Source organism: Aricia agestis, chromosome 19 (assembly GCF_905147365.1).
Source record: "Aricia agestis chromosome 19, ilAriAges1.1, whole genome shotgun sequence".
In the NCBI taxonomy this organism is placed as follows: domain Eukaryota; kingdom Metazoa; phylum Arthropoda; class Insecta; order Lepidoptera; family Lycaenidae; genus Aricia; species Aricia agestis.
Window position 1 is genome coordinate 13,536,586 of NC_056424.1, and position 14,808 is coordinate 13,551,393.

The 14,808-nt window shown below is 39.2% G+C and overlaps 1 protein-coding gene across 2 annotated transcripts in view; it reads left to right on the forward strand.

The window, feature by feature from the left end:
• LOC121736338 (vinculin) overlaps positions 1-14,808 on the forward strand; it is a 45,085-nt gene that overhangs the window by 2,714 nt on the left and 27,563 nt on the right. For both annotated transcript variants that reach the window (XM_042127456.1, XM_042127458.1), the window contains exons 2-3: positions 12,961-13,068; positions 13,278-13,423. In XM_042127456.1, coding sequence (XP_041983390.1) covers positions 12,961-13,068; positions 13,278-13,423 — 254 coding nt within the window. The remainder of the gene's footprint in view (positions 1-12,960; positions 13,069-13,277; positions 13,424-14,808) is intronic.

Here is a 14,808-nt window from a genome sequence, read left to right on the forward strand (position 1 = left end):
AACTGGCAAGTTGACAGGTTTTTATAGCAATTATGCCCTAATAAGTGTTTTTCGATTATTGACGTTGTAAGTGTTCCTGATAAGAATGGCGTTTTAGCGGGGTGCAAGGTGTGCTCAGCTCATTTGATTGTTTGGTTTTTGGAAGAACACATTGCTTAGATACAAAACTAGTGATTTCCCAGCATCTGCGACAACTAGAGTTGTAACCACGATGGAGAAAGGTCACACCTACCGTTCGGTCAGTCAGGCCTTACGTGTGTCGGCTTCCGTGGTTCATCGTAACTTTCAACGCTTCAGAGAGACTGGATCTTACGTTCGGAGACGAGAATAAGGCAGATATCGGGTGACAATGGTTCAGGATGACCATTTTGTAAGGAAACAAAACTTAAGAAATCGACCTCAAACTGCTATGCAGACACGAAACCTGTCGGAACAGGTCCAAGATGAACGTGTAAGTGATTGTACAGTAAGAAGAAGATTCAAAGAAGTTAAATTAAACTCAAAAGTGCCAGCAAGGGCACCAAAACTTGAGACAGGACACCGAAGAGCCAGGCTAAGATTTGCGCGTGAACATCAAAATTAGACAAGCGAGTGAAATCTTGTGCTGTACAGTGATGGGAGCAAATTCTGTGTACATTGTATTGACAGGCGATAAAGAATGTGGATAAATCATAAGGAAAGCTACAGGCCATCAAACTTACCGGAAACAGTGGCCTATGATGCAGGCTTCGTAATGGTTTGGAGTTGCATATGATTTGGAGCCCGCATGGAGCTGATGATTATAGATGATGGTACTTTGACAGTACAGGGCTATAGCACCGACATCCTGGAACTGCATGGTGTGCCTTTTACACAGTTTTAGGTAGTAATTTCAATTTTATATGCGTCCATAGAGTAAGAAAATCGGGCATTATTACCTAAACGATGCTGGCGTAGCCCAGGTGGAGAGGCCAGCGTGGTCTACGGATATGGATCCGATTGAAAACGTGTGGCACATCAATGGGTGAACGGTACGAGTTAAAACTCCAGCTCCAAAATGTGTCCAGGAGCTCGAGTTAACGCTAGTGGAGGAGTAGGAGAATATCCCACAGGAAATGATTGACAATTAAAATGCAAGCATGGAATGGCGTATCCAGGCCCTCTTGAGATCCATAGAAGGCATTACACGCTTTTAACATGGCATTTCTTTAATAAAAATGGAGAATTTATCTTAAAAACTTACTACTGAAATTTCAAAGATTTTCTTAATTTTTTTATTTTTGCTGATTTTTTTCTATTTTTAACGTTTTTATGCCCTAAATTTATATAAAATTTCTTTTTAATAATCAATTAGTAAATAAATAAATAAATATATAAAAATCAGTGAACAATTTAAAAAAAAATGAAAATTTTGTTATGTTCCTCTAATTTTGCCGGTGTGTTTATTTCAAATGCAAGAGTAGAACTCCCGTGTGCGCATTTTACTTCGTTTTTGAGAAAATCAATTTTTAAATTAGTCATTTTTTGACTCCCTGAAAACGAAATTATTTTATTTAAATTAATTACGAGGGTTTGTAAACTTGCTATCCAGTTGATTAGATTGATCATTAAGAGACACAAATTTTGTACTTTATTTCATTCCTACAATTCAAGTAGTTCCTGAGATTTTAATGTTTTTAAATATTTGGACTTTATTTTTTTTCTGCTTTCCTATATGATTTCCGCACACTCTGTCAAAACTGAAAAATACTTTGGTATAGTCTTTACACTACAATATTTTAATTTTTTGTGAATCGCGTCTCATACCAGAGATTTACGAATTTCTAATTTTTTTTCGCGCCTTAAAAATTTTAAGAGGTAAGTTTCATCAAATATTCTTTTTTTTTATAATCAGTCAAATAATAAAACATTTACAATTTAAATAATCAGTCAATTATTTATCAGTCAAATAATAAATCAGTCAAATAATATAATATTTTATTCTTCATCACCTTGGTCGTCAAAAATGCTGTCCACATGTTAACACATGATATTTTTTTAACACTTCGATGAAACTTTGCTCTTAAAATTTTTAAGGCGCGAATAAAAATTAGAAATTCGTAAATCTCTTGTATGAGATGCGATTCACAAAAAATAAAAATATTGTAGTGTAAAGGCTATACCAAAGTATTTTTCAGTTTTGACAGAAGGTGCGGAAATTATATAGGAAAGCAGAAAAAAATAAAGTCTAAATATCTAAAAACATTAAAATCTCAGGAACTACTTGAATTGTAGGAATGAAATAAAGTACAAAATTTGTGTCTCTTAATGATCAATCCAATCAACTGGGTAGCAAGTTTACAAACCCTCGTAATTAATTTAAATAAAAGAATTTCGTTTTCAGGGAGTCAAAAAATGACTAATTTAAAAATTGATTTTCTCAAAAACGAAGTAAAATGCGCACACGGGAGTTCTACTCTTGCATTTGAAATATAAGACGCCATCGACTTATTGCATTAACTTAGTCATGTCCGATTTTGGGGATTTCTAAAACACTGTGCGTCGGGCAGCGGCAGCGGGATGGCAGCGCATGCGCTGCACTTCCCTGTCCAACAGGGCTGAATGTAAACGTCACATAAAGACCGCAAGTACGCATTGAACCAACATTGGGCCAACGCATTAAGCCAGTGCGTTATGCCAACGTGTAGAGTAGAGTAGAGTAGTAATGTCGCTCCCAACTTATGGCCAAGTAGGCCTCTACAAGTTGGCCCAATGCGCTGGCTAAACGCGTTGGCCCAATGTGTACAACGGGCTTAAAAGTGCCCGACCTTTACAGACATAGGACAGCAATTAATTGGCCCCTCCGTGGTTAGTGGTTTAGTTTAGAGCGTGGCTCTTGAATCGGAGGTCGTGGGTTCGATTACCACGCGTTGTTATTTCCAAGTTTGGTTAGGACAATGGAGGCTGATCACCTGATTGTCTGACAAGTAAAATTATCCATACGTCGGATGGGCATGTAAAAAGCCAGTCTTGCGCCTGACCTCTCACCAGTTGTGTCGGACCTTTACAGACGTAGGATGGTAATAAAGTGCAACATTAGAACCACATCTCATTAAGAGTCTGCTAACGCTAATGATACTGGAGCGGCGTTGCGAAACGGTTCCAACTTCCACGGTTATTTCGGGCGCCCTTCGCCAGTCGATGCCGTAGGGACGTTATGTAACATATTATTATGTTTACCGACTTTCCGTCTGTTGATAAAGATAGGAGAAATATGGTGAAAATACGAGGTTGTTCACACGAGTTTTGATTAATGCATCATTAAGAGGCTAGAGAAATGAAAAAAAAGTACGTGTAATATCTATAGCTGTCTCCCTTTCCTCAAGCCTATACCGCAGAACGCGATAGAGACAACTGCAGAAAATCAACGATTCGTTGTCCCCTGATTCCTTCTCCAAAACTTAACCGATTTAAGTACTTTTTTCATTAAAGATTAAAGAAAGGCTTAAGCTGTGTTCCTATGTTTTTTTTTTGTATAATCTAGCCAAATCTGTTTTCTGGATGTTTGAACACAGCGGAAAATCTGGCCATTTTTTTTGGGTTTTTGAAAGTTCACATCTTATTTAATAATTAAATTATGAAAAAAAAAAACATAGGGACATTGTATTAGTGTCCGTAGATATTCAGGAAAAAAATTATAACTCTACTAGCATTATCCAGGGAGGAAACAGGGGACAACGTTTTGTGACTTGCTTTGCGATTCTACCAAAGGCTTATAAGCCTTTGGTAGAATCGCTGCTGGATAGCCAACGAGGAGTGGCCAGTGGGCTTATAATAATCGTGAGATTCCATGTCTGCCTGCCTTAGGTTATAGTCTATACAGTGTATATAATCAATGCACTTTCGCATAGGCGCAAAGCCCCAGGATTCCGCGAAGTATACCTACTTTAAAAATGGTCTGTAAGACAACATGTGTATCTCAACTCTTTATATCGATTCTTCTTCTTAAAACCCATACAACAATCTGTTTCATAAAATTTAATTATTATCAGCGATCGCTCAGGTGTAGCTCTCCCTGACTCACATCCGGAGTATTTCGGGGCAGCCTTCAGACGTTTACTGCCGTGGGTTTTGTTTATTATTAACACGACATCGTTAAACATTTTATGTTGCAACAATTAGTAAACTTTATACTTGTCCTCTCTAGGTTGGGTGATGATGAATAAACATAGGAAGAACTAGATACCATGCAACTCCATTGCGCAAAAATTCGGCTGTCGCACGGGAACTGTACATTTTTCTGGGTAAAAAGTGTCCTAGATCCTTTCCCGAAACTCAAAGTATCTTCATACTAAGTTTCAGCAAAATTGGCTTTGCGGTTTGGGCGTGAAGCGGTAACAAACAGACTGACATACGGAGTACGGACAGACAGTAGTAATCGACGTCGATTCTGATTTCTGAATGCTATAGATTATATTATAATAATTTCAATCATGGTTTTTCATCATGACCCAATTTGCAGAGGAGTCTTTACACTACCTGGGGCGGGTACAATTATTATTAAGCGGTTCCTAACGAATCAAAAACAAGCGAGCGAGCTGATGATGAACTATGAAGTAAAGCCAAATGAACACTTTCCAACAATTGAACATTTACATTAAACTAGATCAAAATCGGTACATCCGATTGGGGGCTGCAAAATGACGCACACATTTACTGATACTTTTTTATTTGGTCGGATAACCTATCAAGCCCCATAATATCACCGGTGATCGCGACAACAATAGAATAACAATACTTAGATTACCAAGAATCCACGCTCGAAGGATTAATTAATTTCTCTAGTGTGCCAGAAATATTATGGCGCAAAACACACAAATAATCTCAAGTTTCTCTCAATTAACCCTTAACCAAAGCTCTTAATTACAAAATCGCAGTAATAAAAGCACTGCGGATACAAATGAGAAGCTCGGTGAAAGCTCTGTGACCTCGCCGGGACCTTGACCGTGTAGCGTGGAGCTTTTATTTACTTTATGATTTAGATTTTGCAGTCACTTTCTTTCTCTTTCATTTTGCTTGAGAAATGCTCATTTTGATGTAGCATACTTTTGGTCCACTGTTTTTTTCTGCATAAGGTTAATAATTATGAGTGAATTTTGATAAATCTTTTAAGACGTTTTAGTGCAAAGGCAAACATTAATTGAAACTGGTAGAGCAACATGTAACCAAAAACTATTTATAAATAGAAGTCTTTGCATGTAACCTCCTCCTTTTTGAAGTCGGTTAAAAAATTTACAAATAAAATGTAACACCCACAGGCCACATGATCGCCAAAGTACTAATTAGACCAATCTTGTATCATGTTTCTTTGACCATATGGTGTATACAGTTTCCAACAGAGTATAATTTTACCTCCTTACTAATAAAAGATCTATACTGTATGTGCAGACGTGATAGTTATATACAATGTGTTTTGCTCGTCTGTTAAGTAATGCCCCATCTCCACGTTGGCCCAAGATTGTCCATAATCTTCATAATCTCTCGATTGTGCTTTATGTAGCCAATTTTGCTTTATAAAAGTCGCTTGACAGACACGGACAGAACTATAACTGTAACGTCGCATCGTCTGTATGGTGTGTGTTAGTAGCCAGTACACAATGGCCCACGATGGCCCACTGCAGGCCAACATCAACTCGCTAATTGCACGCCACGCCTGGAAATCGTCCACCATCATACACCATTACCCCGCCGTCTACACAATGGCGATGGCTTTAGGGTGTAGCCAAACGAGCGTAATTTTGTGAGTCGCAGAATTTCGGTTGGCAGAAATTCTGCTGCATTCAGTTTCATAGAAAATTCCTACTGGCTACTGCATTCACACGAGCATAATTTTGTGAGTCATGATTTGTATGAAAAATAATTTACGCGACCGAAATTCTGCGACTCACAAAATTACGTGTATACGTAATTTTTTGAGTCGTATAAAATTAATTGTATACGTGGGAGAGCCATGCTTCGGCACGAATGGGCCGGCTCGACCGGAGAAATATCACGTTCTCACAGAAAACCTGCGTGAAACAGCGCTTGCGCTGTGTTTCGCCAAGTGAGTGAGTTTACCGGAGGCCCAATTCCCTTCCCATCCCTACCCTCCCCTATTACCCTATTCGCTCTTAAAAGGCCGGCAACGCACCTGCAGCTCTTCTGATGCTGCGAGTGTCCATGGGCGACGGATTTTGCTTTCCATCAGGTGACCCGTTTGCTCGTTTGCCCCCAATTTCATAAAAAAAAAATTACCCTCGTTTGGCATCACCCAGTAAGGGAGTGAGTATTATTAAAGCTATACGCAGCGTATGACTTGAAGGTCCGTTGTCTGTATCTGACATGTGACTTCTCTAGTATTCAAGATAGAGACAAGTAAACCTTTTATAGTTACTCGTTGTTTAAAATATTTTATTAGTAAGAGGTTTAGGTTTATGTAAGTGTGGTTAAAGTACAATGAACGAAAGTCAAAATGCGCTTGGCTCTGCAGCACGCTGCAGTATTTTGGGTCGTTGCACTTTCGCAGTACAGAGTACGGGATTGCAGATTAAGGCTTCCAGGGTACCGCACGTGATGATAAGGCCTTTTTGGATATACTTAAACTGGAATATGAAAGCTGTTTTACATTAAAAAAGACAATAAGAATATCATGTTTCGTGTAGAATTGTTAAAACGCGTTGTATTGATCATTGTCATGCTCTAGTCTCTACGGTCGACATTTAGGTGGTTCCGCACGGGCACAACTCTCGTCGATCGAATCTCCGTTCGATTCTCGGTCTTTTCTTGCTCTAAATAGGAGCGAACTTACATAGTACCACAATACTAACTAGATGACGCCCACAACTGTAAATTTTCCGGGATAAAATGTATCCTATGTGCTTTCCATTTATTCAAAGTATCTCCATACCTAATTTTAGTAAAATCAGTTCAGCCGCTTGGGCATGAAGTCAGACAGACAGACACATTTTCGCATTAATAATACTAGCTATTTGACCGAGCTTTGCTCGGTATTCGATAAAACACGAATAAAATGACATTTTCTGAAAATGATTCCTAGCTAGATCGATTTATCGCCCCCGAAACCCCCTATATACTAAATGTCATGAAAATCGTTGGAGCCGATTCCGAGATTCCAATAGGGATGATGACAAGGTCAAAGATCAGCAAATTTTGTTAATAAAATAAAGAAATCACGGTGAAAAATAAGTGTATCCAAAATTTCAGCTCGATAGCATTTTTATTTTTTTTGTTATGCGTCTTCAAAGTTGGATAATCAAGTCGTTTTTTTTTTCAATTAAATTTCTTAATATTTGTATACCATTCGATAACTTATGAAATTAAAAGCAACTTTTGTTATGAAACCACTTTCATAAACGCAATATTTAATATACCTATCGAACAAAGTTCTCTTCCGATGCGTACAAACTACGAAAGAGTGACGTCAGTCTTTCGTAGCACTTTGTATGGAGCGTTTCGGGCAGGTCTATTTTATGAGATGTTTGAATTGTCATATCTTGGTGAATTTTTAAGCTATCAGAGTCTTTCTTTCAACGATGTTTCTATTTTCTAAGGGTCTTTCAATTACCAATACGAAAAAAAAATAGTCATCTAGCCTATTATATACATACAAGAATTGCTCGTTTAAAGATATAAGTACCTGGATGACCGAGCTTTGCTCGGTATAGCAAATACTCATTGACTTCGTGTTATTTAATAACGCCATCTACTGGTCGTTAAAACAATTAGGTGCTCACATAGTAGTATTATTATTCAGATGTCAGATGTCAGGAAGAGTCATATTTTTCAGTTTATCGATACTAAATTTCATGAAAATCGTTGGAGCCGTTTCCGAGATTCCAATTATATATATATACTAGCTGTTTGACCGAGCTTTGCTCGGTATCCGATGTAAATGACATTTTCTAGAAATGATTCCTAGCTAGATCGATTTATCGCCCCCGAAACCCCCTATATACTACATTTCATGAAAATCGTTGGAGCCGATTCCGAGATTCCAATTATATATATATATATATATATATATATATATATATATATATATATATATATATATATATATATATATATATATATATATATATATATATATATATATATATATATATATATATATATATATTGCTCGTTTAAAGATGGTATGGATAACAACTTGCTTATAAAAGGGATGGCAAAAGTTCAAGGTGACTAGGTACGCCTTTATTTAGGTAAAAAATAAAAACAAAGATATCGTGCCACGGGTAGATAGTGAAAGGTCGCTCCAACCCTGTTGTGAAGGGCAGGACACGCCCCGAGTGACCGATACGCCTCACCTGCATTATACGCCGTCAGCAGTGGATTTGAGGGTAAACAAATGTGTTTAGTAGATATCAAGGCCAGTTTTAGGTAAGACATAAGCCTGGCAATGAGTAGGGTGAGGCCAAACGAGTGTAATTTTGTGAGTCGTGACTCGTGAGTTTGTGAGTCGCAGAATTTCGATCGTGTAAATATTTTTTCACACAAATCATGGCTCACAAAATTAAGCGCGAGTGAATGAAGTGGGAATTTTCTATGAAACTGAATGCAGCTGAATTTCTGCCAGCCGAAATTCTGCGACTCACAACTCACAAATTACGCTCGTTTGGCTTCATCCTAAAAAGCCAAAGTGTGCTACACAAGGAATAAGGGCAGAAGTGATAGGAATATTTTTGCATTTCTAACGTATCTGGAAGGATCTAAAAAGGTTTTTTTAAGGCTGGCATTGTCGGTTTCGACACAAGCCTAAAAATAAAGAGAAAAAAGTATGCAAGCGCTAATCTTTATGATGTAGCCAGCTGACCACTCCGGTCGAGACTCAAGAGCTTTCAGAGTGATTAGCTGATATAGCGCAACCGCAAACCAGGCCACTACGGAAGTTTAGCTAGTGGTCACCAGGGTTGCCAGCGTTGAAATACTTGTAATAATAATTATAATTTCGGTTCTTTATTTTTACTAGACGTTCCGCGCGGCTTCGCCCGCGTAAATCAGATATTTCACAGACAAATTAGTCCACAAAAAATAGCCTATGATCCTTCACGTGGTCTACTTCTTATCTGTGCCAAATAACAGAAAAATTGCTCCAGTAGTTCGTGAGCTAAATAATAATTTCCCCTTTAAAATAATTTCCCCCGTTTTTTCCACATTTTCCTGTTTCTTCGCTCCTATTAGTCTTAGCGTACTAAAGTATAGCCTTTCTCGATAAATGGAGTATCTAAAGCTGAAAGAATTTTTCAAATCGGACCAGTAGTCCCTGAGATTAAACAAACAAACTCTTCCGCTTTATAATATTAGTATAGATATCAGACCCGCTCAGGGATCGCAACCCACAGGTTGAAAATCACTGTTGTGGCCTGGGTTTTTGTGGCCGAACTCCTCCGATACGACTGGACCGATCTTGCTTATGTGTGCTTGCTTATATCAGGTAGGTCTGTGAATCGACAAACATCTATTTTAATTCCTGAAATGACGTGGCGGAGCAGGATTCCTTATGCGAGATAACGAAACACCAATCTAAATGATTTTACGGAACCCTCTTCCTGAAGTGAAAACTTGGGGAATTCCTGAGATAGGAACCTCTAAAGGGACTTTTTTTATGACATAAGGGGGCAAACGAGCAAACGGGTCACCTGATGGAAAGCAACTTCCGTCGCCCATGGACACTCGCAGCATCAGAAGAGCTGCAAGTGCGTTGCCGGCCTTTTAAGAGAGAGTAGGGTAATAAGGGAGGGCAGGGAAGGGAAAGAAAGGGAATAGGGGAGGGTAGGAAAGGGAATAGGGTAGGGGATTGGGCCTCCGATAAACTCACTCACTCGACGAAACACAGCGCAAGCGCTGTTTCACACCGGTTTTCTGTGAGAACGTGGTGTTTCTCCGGTCGAGCCGGCCCATTCGTGCCGAAGCATGGCTCTCCCACGTATAAACTATGTAATATCATGCTAGCTAGCTCTACGGCGACAGAATCGCAAACTCGTTGTCACGATGATCCGCGCAGAAGGGCCGCTCTCACTACACCCGCCATACTGCTCTACATAACTATATTATGAGGTCTATAGCTTATGAAATCTTTTGCACTTACGTATGAAAACGTCTTAGATGTTAGAAAAAGCTGCAAGGAGTTATGAAATACCCCGAGAAGCTGAAAGAAGATGACATTACTAAAATCTGTAAAAAGTTACTGTAGCTGCCAAACGAAAGGCTGGGCTGCTAGAAGTTACGAAACCCTGTAAGTGTTTCGCGTTTAAAACTCTACATCAGCGGTAGGCAACGCGAAAGGTCGAATCTCGGACCGCGAAATATTGCAATGTATTTTATTATACCGATTACCAAGTATCAATTAATACACATGAGGTATACGGACAGTATACGTATAACACCTTTATTAATTAAAATTATATTTTTAAGTTACATAGGACAAGAGTGTTTTTTTCTGGACCTCGTTAAAATTTTCCCTCAGTATCCGGACCCCATCTAAAAGTAGTTGCCGACCCCTGCTCTACATGTTTGGCAGTTCCAGTCTCTACGTTTTTCAATTCGTTTAAACTGATACTATCAATAAACTCTATCTGCACTCTAAAGTCAATAATTGTAGTCAGCCTTTATGCAAAGGAGAACCTATACGGTATACATTTCAATTAGTACTTTTACTTTCTTTAAGTTGGTACTATTTTAGTACTCTTATAGTGTAAAGGCACACACGATAATCTCAACTTTAACACTATTGTAACAGGTTTAAGATTGCACTAGCAACGTGATATAAGTGAGCGTTTTCCATATAAGGCGCGGCGCGAGCGCCCCCCATATATGGGATGTGTGACCATGTAGATCTTTGGTAGATCTTGGCTGTGGGTTCGTGGTGGGTGGTGGTTTATGGTGGTGATAATGATTTATAGATCAGAACATGGTATATGGTGTGATGATCCAATTTCGCTATGTTTTGCACGTGTGAAAATTTAAAGGATATTTCTTAGATCAATATATATGTATGAGTATGAGTTCTATGGCGAGATCTATGAAATAAGAATTACCATGTTTTCAAGAAAATCTCTTATTATATCTATGGACGCTTCACACCACGTCAGTCTGGCCCCGTGGTAAGTACCTGAAGGACTTGTGTTACAGGTACCAGATAACGGAAATATATTCAATACTTTTATACTATACATATATTTAAGATTGTTATTATATATGATACACATATTTAATACACATCCATAACCCAGGAACTTTGAAAACTTTTTGTTCCGTCGGCGGGATTTGAACCCGCGACCCTCGGCTTGAGCTACCATTAGCCCACCAACTGAGCCACAGAGGTCGTCATATATTTTAGATTTTACTATCAGTGTACAAAAGCCAAGTCGTGATTTCTAGCATCTTTATGATATCAAAACTTATTCCAAGTTTCAAGAGCTATTGACTCAAGTGCTGTCTGAAGACACGTACAAACACCCCTCTCACCCCTCTCATAAACCTCACGCCGCTTTTACCCCTCGAACACCTCACACCCCTTTAACACCATGCCCGAGGTGCCGAGACTAATTTCCCGACACCCATGTCACCCTCGCTTATCCACGATAAACGCAATTTGCCAAGGGATAATATATGAAATATGCTAGTATAGATTGGATTTGAATTTTATTTACCACAAAATAATAAAGATAGCTACAATAAAAAGTATAACCAGGCTACTTACGTAGTCTGTTATCAAGGCTATGCCAGAGTAGACAGAATGATAGAGTATGCCAACTTAGAACTGATGTTGAAATTTTTAAATTTGACGTATTATGACGAAAATCGTCGCTAGGGTTGTTAACTTATTATCTACGAATTTAAAACTATGACATATTCGCTGGACGTGTTCCTCTTTGGTCGTATTGTTGTTTGTGTTTTGGCACATTCGATTAAAATTGTCAGAATCCAATTTTGAAATCTTTATTTTAAATATTTAAAAATAAATTATATCAGCCAGCGCGAGGCACATTCCGCTTATAATCCTAGTGAAACCCGACGAATTTGACAGATATTGAAACTTGTCCGTCTCTTTGCAGTCGAACTACTGGTCCTTATGTCTATTGTGGCTATGAGATTCTAAGGCTCTCTTTTTGTCACTAAAAAGAATACGTGTCAAATTGCAGCCTCGCAGAGACCCGATTCACTGAATATTTCGTATGTCGCTTTTATCTCGCAGCTTGTCACTCACAAAGCCGCGAGAAAGAAAGTGTGCACGCAAGTGATTGCCTTTTGGTCCCCACCCCTTAACGTGCAGCGTGGTGCAGTTCGGAATTCGAAAAAATGGAAACCACATGTGCTGCAAAAAGCATGTATTATGAATCACACCAGTCGCATGTTTACTCCAGCTTGATGACCTCATATTACGCGTGACGTCACATAATAATCTGATATCTATAGTAAACTCCATTCATATCTCATGCAGTACACGCGCCCACGTATATACTATAAACCCACGTTACGTAGACATTATCATAAGTATGTGACCCAGGCCATTCAGGTCAAGAACAACTGCATCTGATAGGTCTACCTTTCTGTGAAGCTGGTTGCGGCTATTTCCAGATTTTTATAAAGCTTACTGCTGTCCCATTGCTAGGCAAAGGCTTCCCCCAAGGTCATCCGCTTCTTTCGCTTAACGCCACCGTAGTCTTGCCTTGTATCTAGGTCGTGCCTTCTTTTCCTAGGGCAGTTTTAGGAAAATTTCATTTATAATATTAAATTAAGAATACGTCATAAAAACCGACCCTCTTGGGCGGCTTTTAAGGCTTTTTTTAGTACATTGTACAAAGACCGGCAATGTACCTACATGCAGCTCTTCTAATGTTGCGAGTGTCCATGGGCGACGGTAGTTGCTTTCCATCAAGTGAACCGTTTGCTCGTTTGCCTCCTTATTTTATAAAAAAAATCTGTCTTCTCTCCCAGGTCTCCCGGCTGGTGATACTCCACGAAGAAGCGGAAGATGGCAACGCCATGCCAGACCTGGCGCGGCCCGTGCAGGCCGTGTCGCTCGCCGTCAACAACCTCGTCAAGGTGAATCAACCAATCAATCATTGACCACTTTAAAGGCTCTTACACAAAACTGCGAATTCGCATCGCATCGTAATGTCATTTTTATCTTGAATTTTGTCGAAGATATTTGCGATGCGATGCGAATTCGCATTCTCTTTAGTTATACTCCAATCTCTTTAGACACATTCCATCTCTTTCTCTCTCCCTACTCACCATATCCTCCATCTCAGGTGGGTCACGAGACCATCGAGTCGTCGGACGACGCGGTGCTGCGAGCGGACATGCCGGGCGCGCTGCGGCGAGTGGAAGGCGCCGCGACGCTGCTGCAGCAGGCTTCGGATATGCTCCGCGCGGATCCGTATTCTGGACCTGCTAGGTAAGCGATGAAGGGAGCTCTTAGCTAGGTAACCAAGGAGTCAGAAATTGTCTTATGGTTCTGTCAACGAGGCTTGTTGTATTGGTGGCAAAGGGTTCGACAGACTATGGCTTAATCTTTTATCGGTTGCTTTCCGAAGCGCTTCCAAACCTTAAATTAACAGAACCACAATATAATTTGTGAAGTCTACGTCAACTTGGTACAGTTAGAAGCATAGGCAATCATCGGACTAAGGATTCAGCTAATAACCTTGAGTGAGAGGGGTGACAGACGTGCGAGTAAGTACGCGGACTTATGGCTCGACGATCTTACTCGCCTATGTGTCTGTAAAGAGCCGCGAGCCGCGAGGCGCGAGCCTGGGGTTATGGTAATCCAGTGTGATTCTCGTGTATCACTGATGCGAGCCGAGTAAGTTCGCGAACTTAAAACCCGCGTACTTTAAGTTCGTACGTCTATCAGGCACTTAAGCAAGCCTCAAGCATATGCGCCATCCTTGAAACCGAATTATGTCTATGAGCAGCTATAGCGTTGGATAAATAAATAAATAAAATATATTTTTATTCAAAATGGGTATCATGATACTCTTTTTGAAAGTCGAACGAAGAAACTATTCTTCAATCTTATTTCTAGTGTTTACATTATGATTTATCACTTTTCTTTTTGAAAATATTTATGTTCTTTCTAACATATAAGAGATTTTCCAAAATGTATTGAGATGCGACGGTCAGAATTCTTATTTTCTCTTAGAGTTTCAAAAGATGACATCTTATAAATAGAACGAATAGCTCGCTTCTGCAGCACAAATATTGTATTAATGTCCGCCGCGTTTCCCCACAAGAGGATGCCGTAAGACATTATGATATGAAAGTAGCTAAAGTAAACAAATCGCGCGGTCTCTACATCAGTGATTTCACGAATTTTTTTAATTAGCATATGCTGCAGAACTAAGCTTATCTGCCAGTTTTGCAATATGTGGACCCCATTGTAACTTACCTGGTGCATCAAAACTTGCAAGGAATAATAGGAAAGGAATTAGAAATTGAGTTATTTTTTAATGTAACATTGACATTTTGTGTGTATCAGAACATTGGTTAAGAAATTATGAATTGTTATTTAATTATTCTGATCACCAGCTAGCTAGTTCGTTCAGTAGAGAGAATGCCATTAGGGGTGGCTCCTTAATACTGATTAAGAAAAAGTTGAAATTTAAAGAACATAAGGATATTATTAGACTATCTACTGAACGAATTGCTGAGTTAGCCTGTATTGAGCTAAGCCACCTTATTATTGTAAGCGTATACAGGCCTCCATCAGGTTAATACGATTCTTTTGAACAAATAATGGAGCAAGTGTTAACAAAAGTATGTGCATTTAACAAAAAAAAA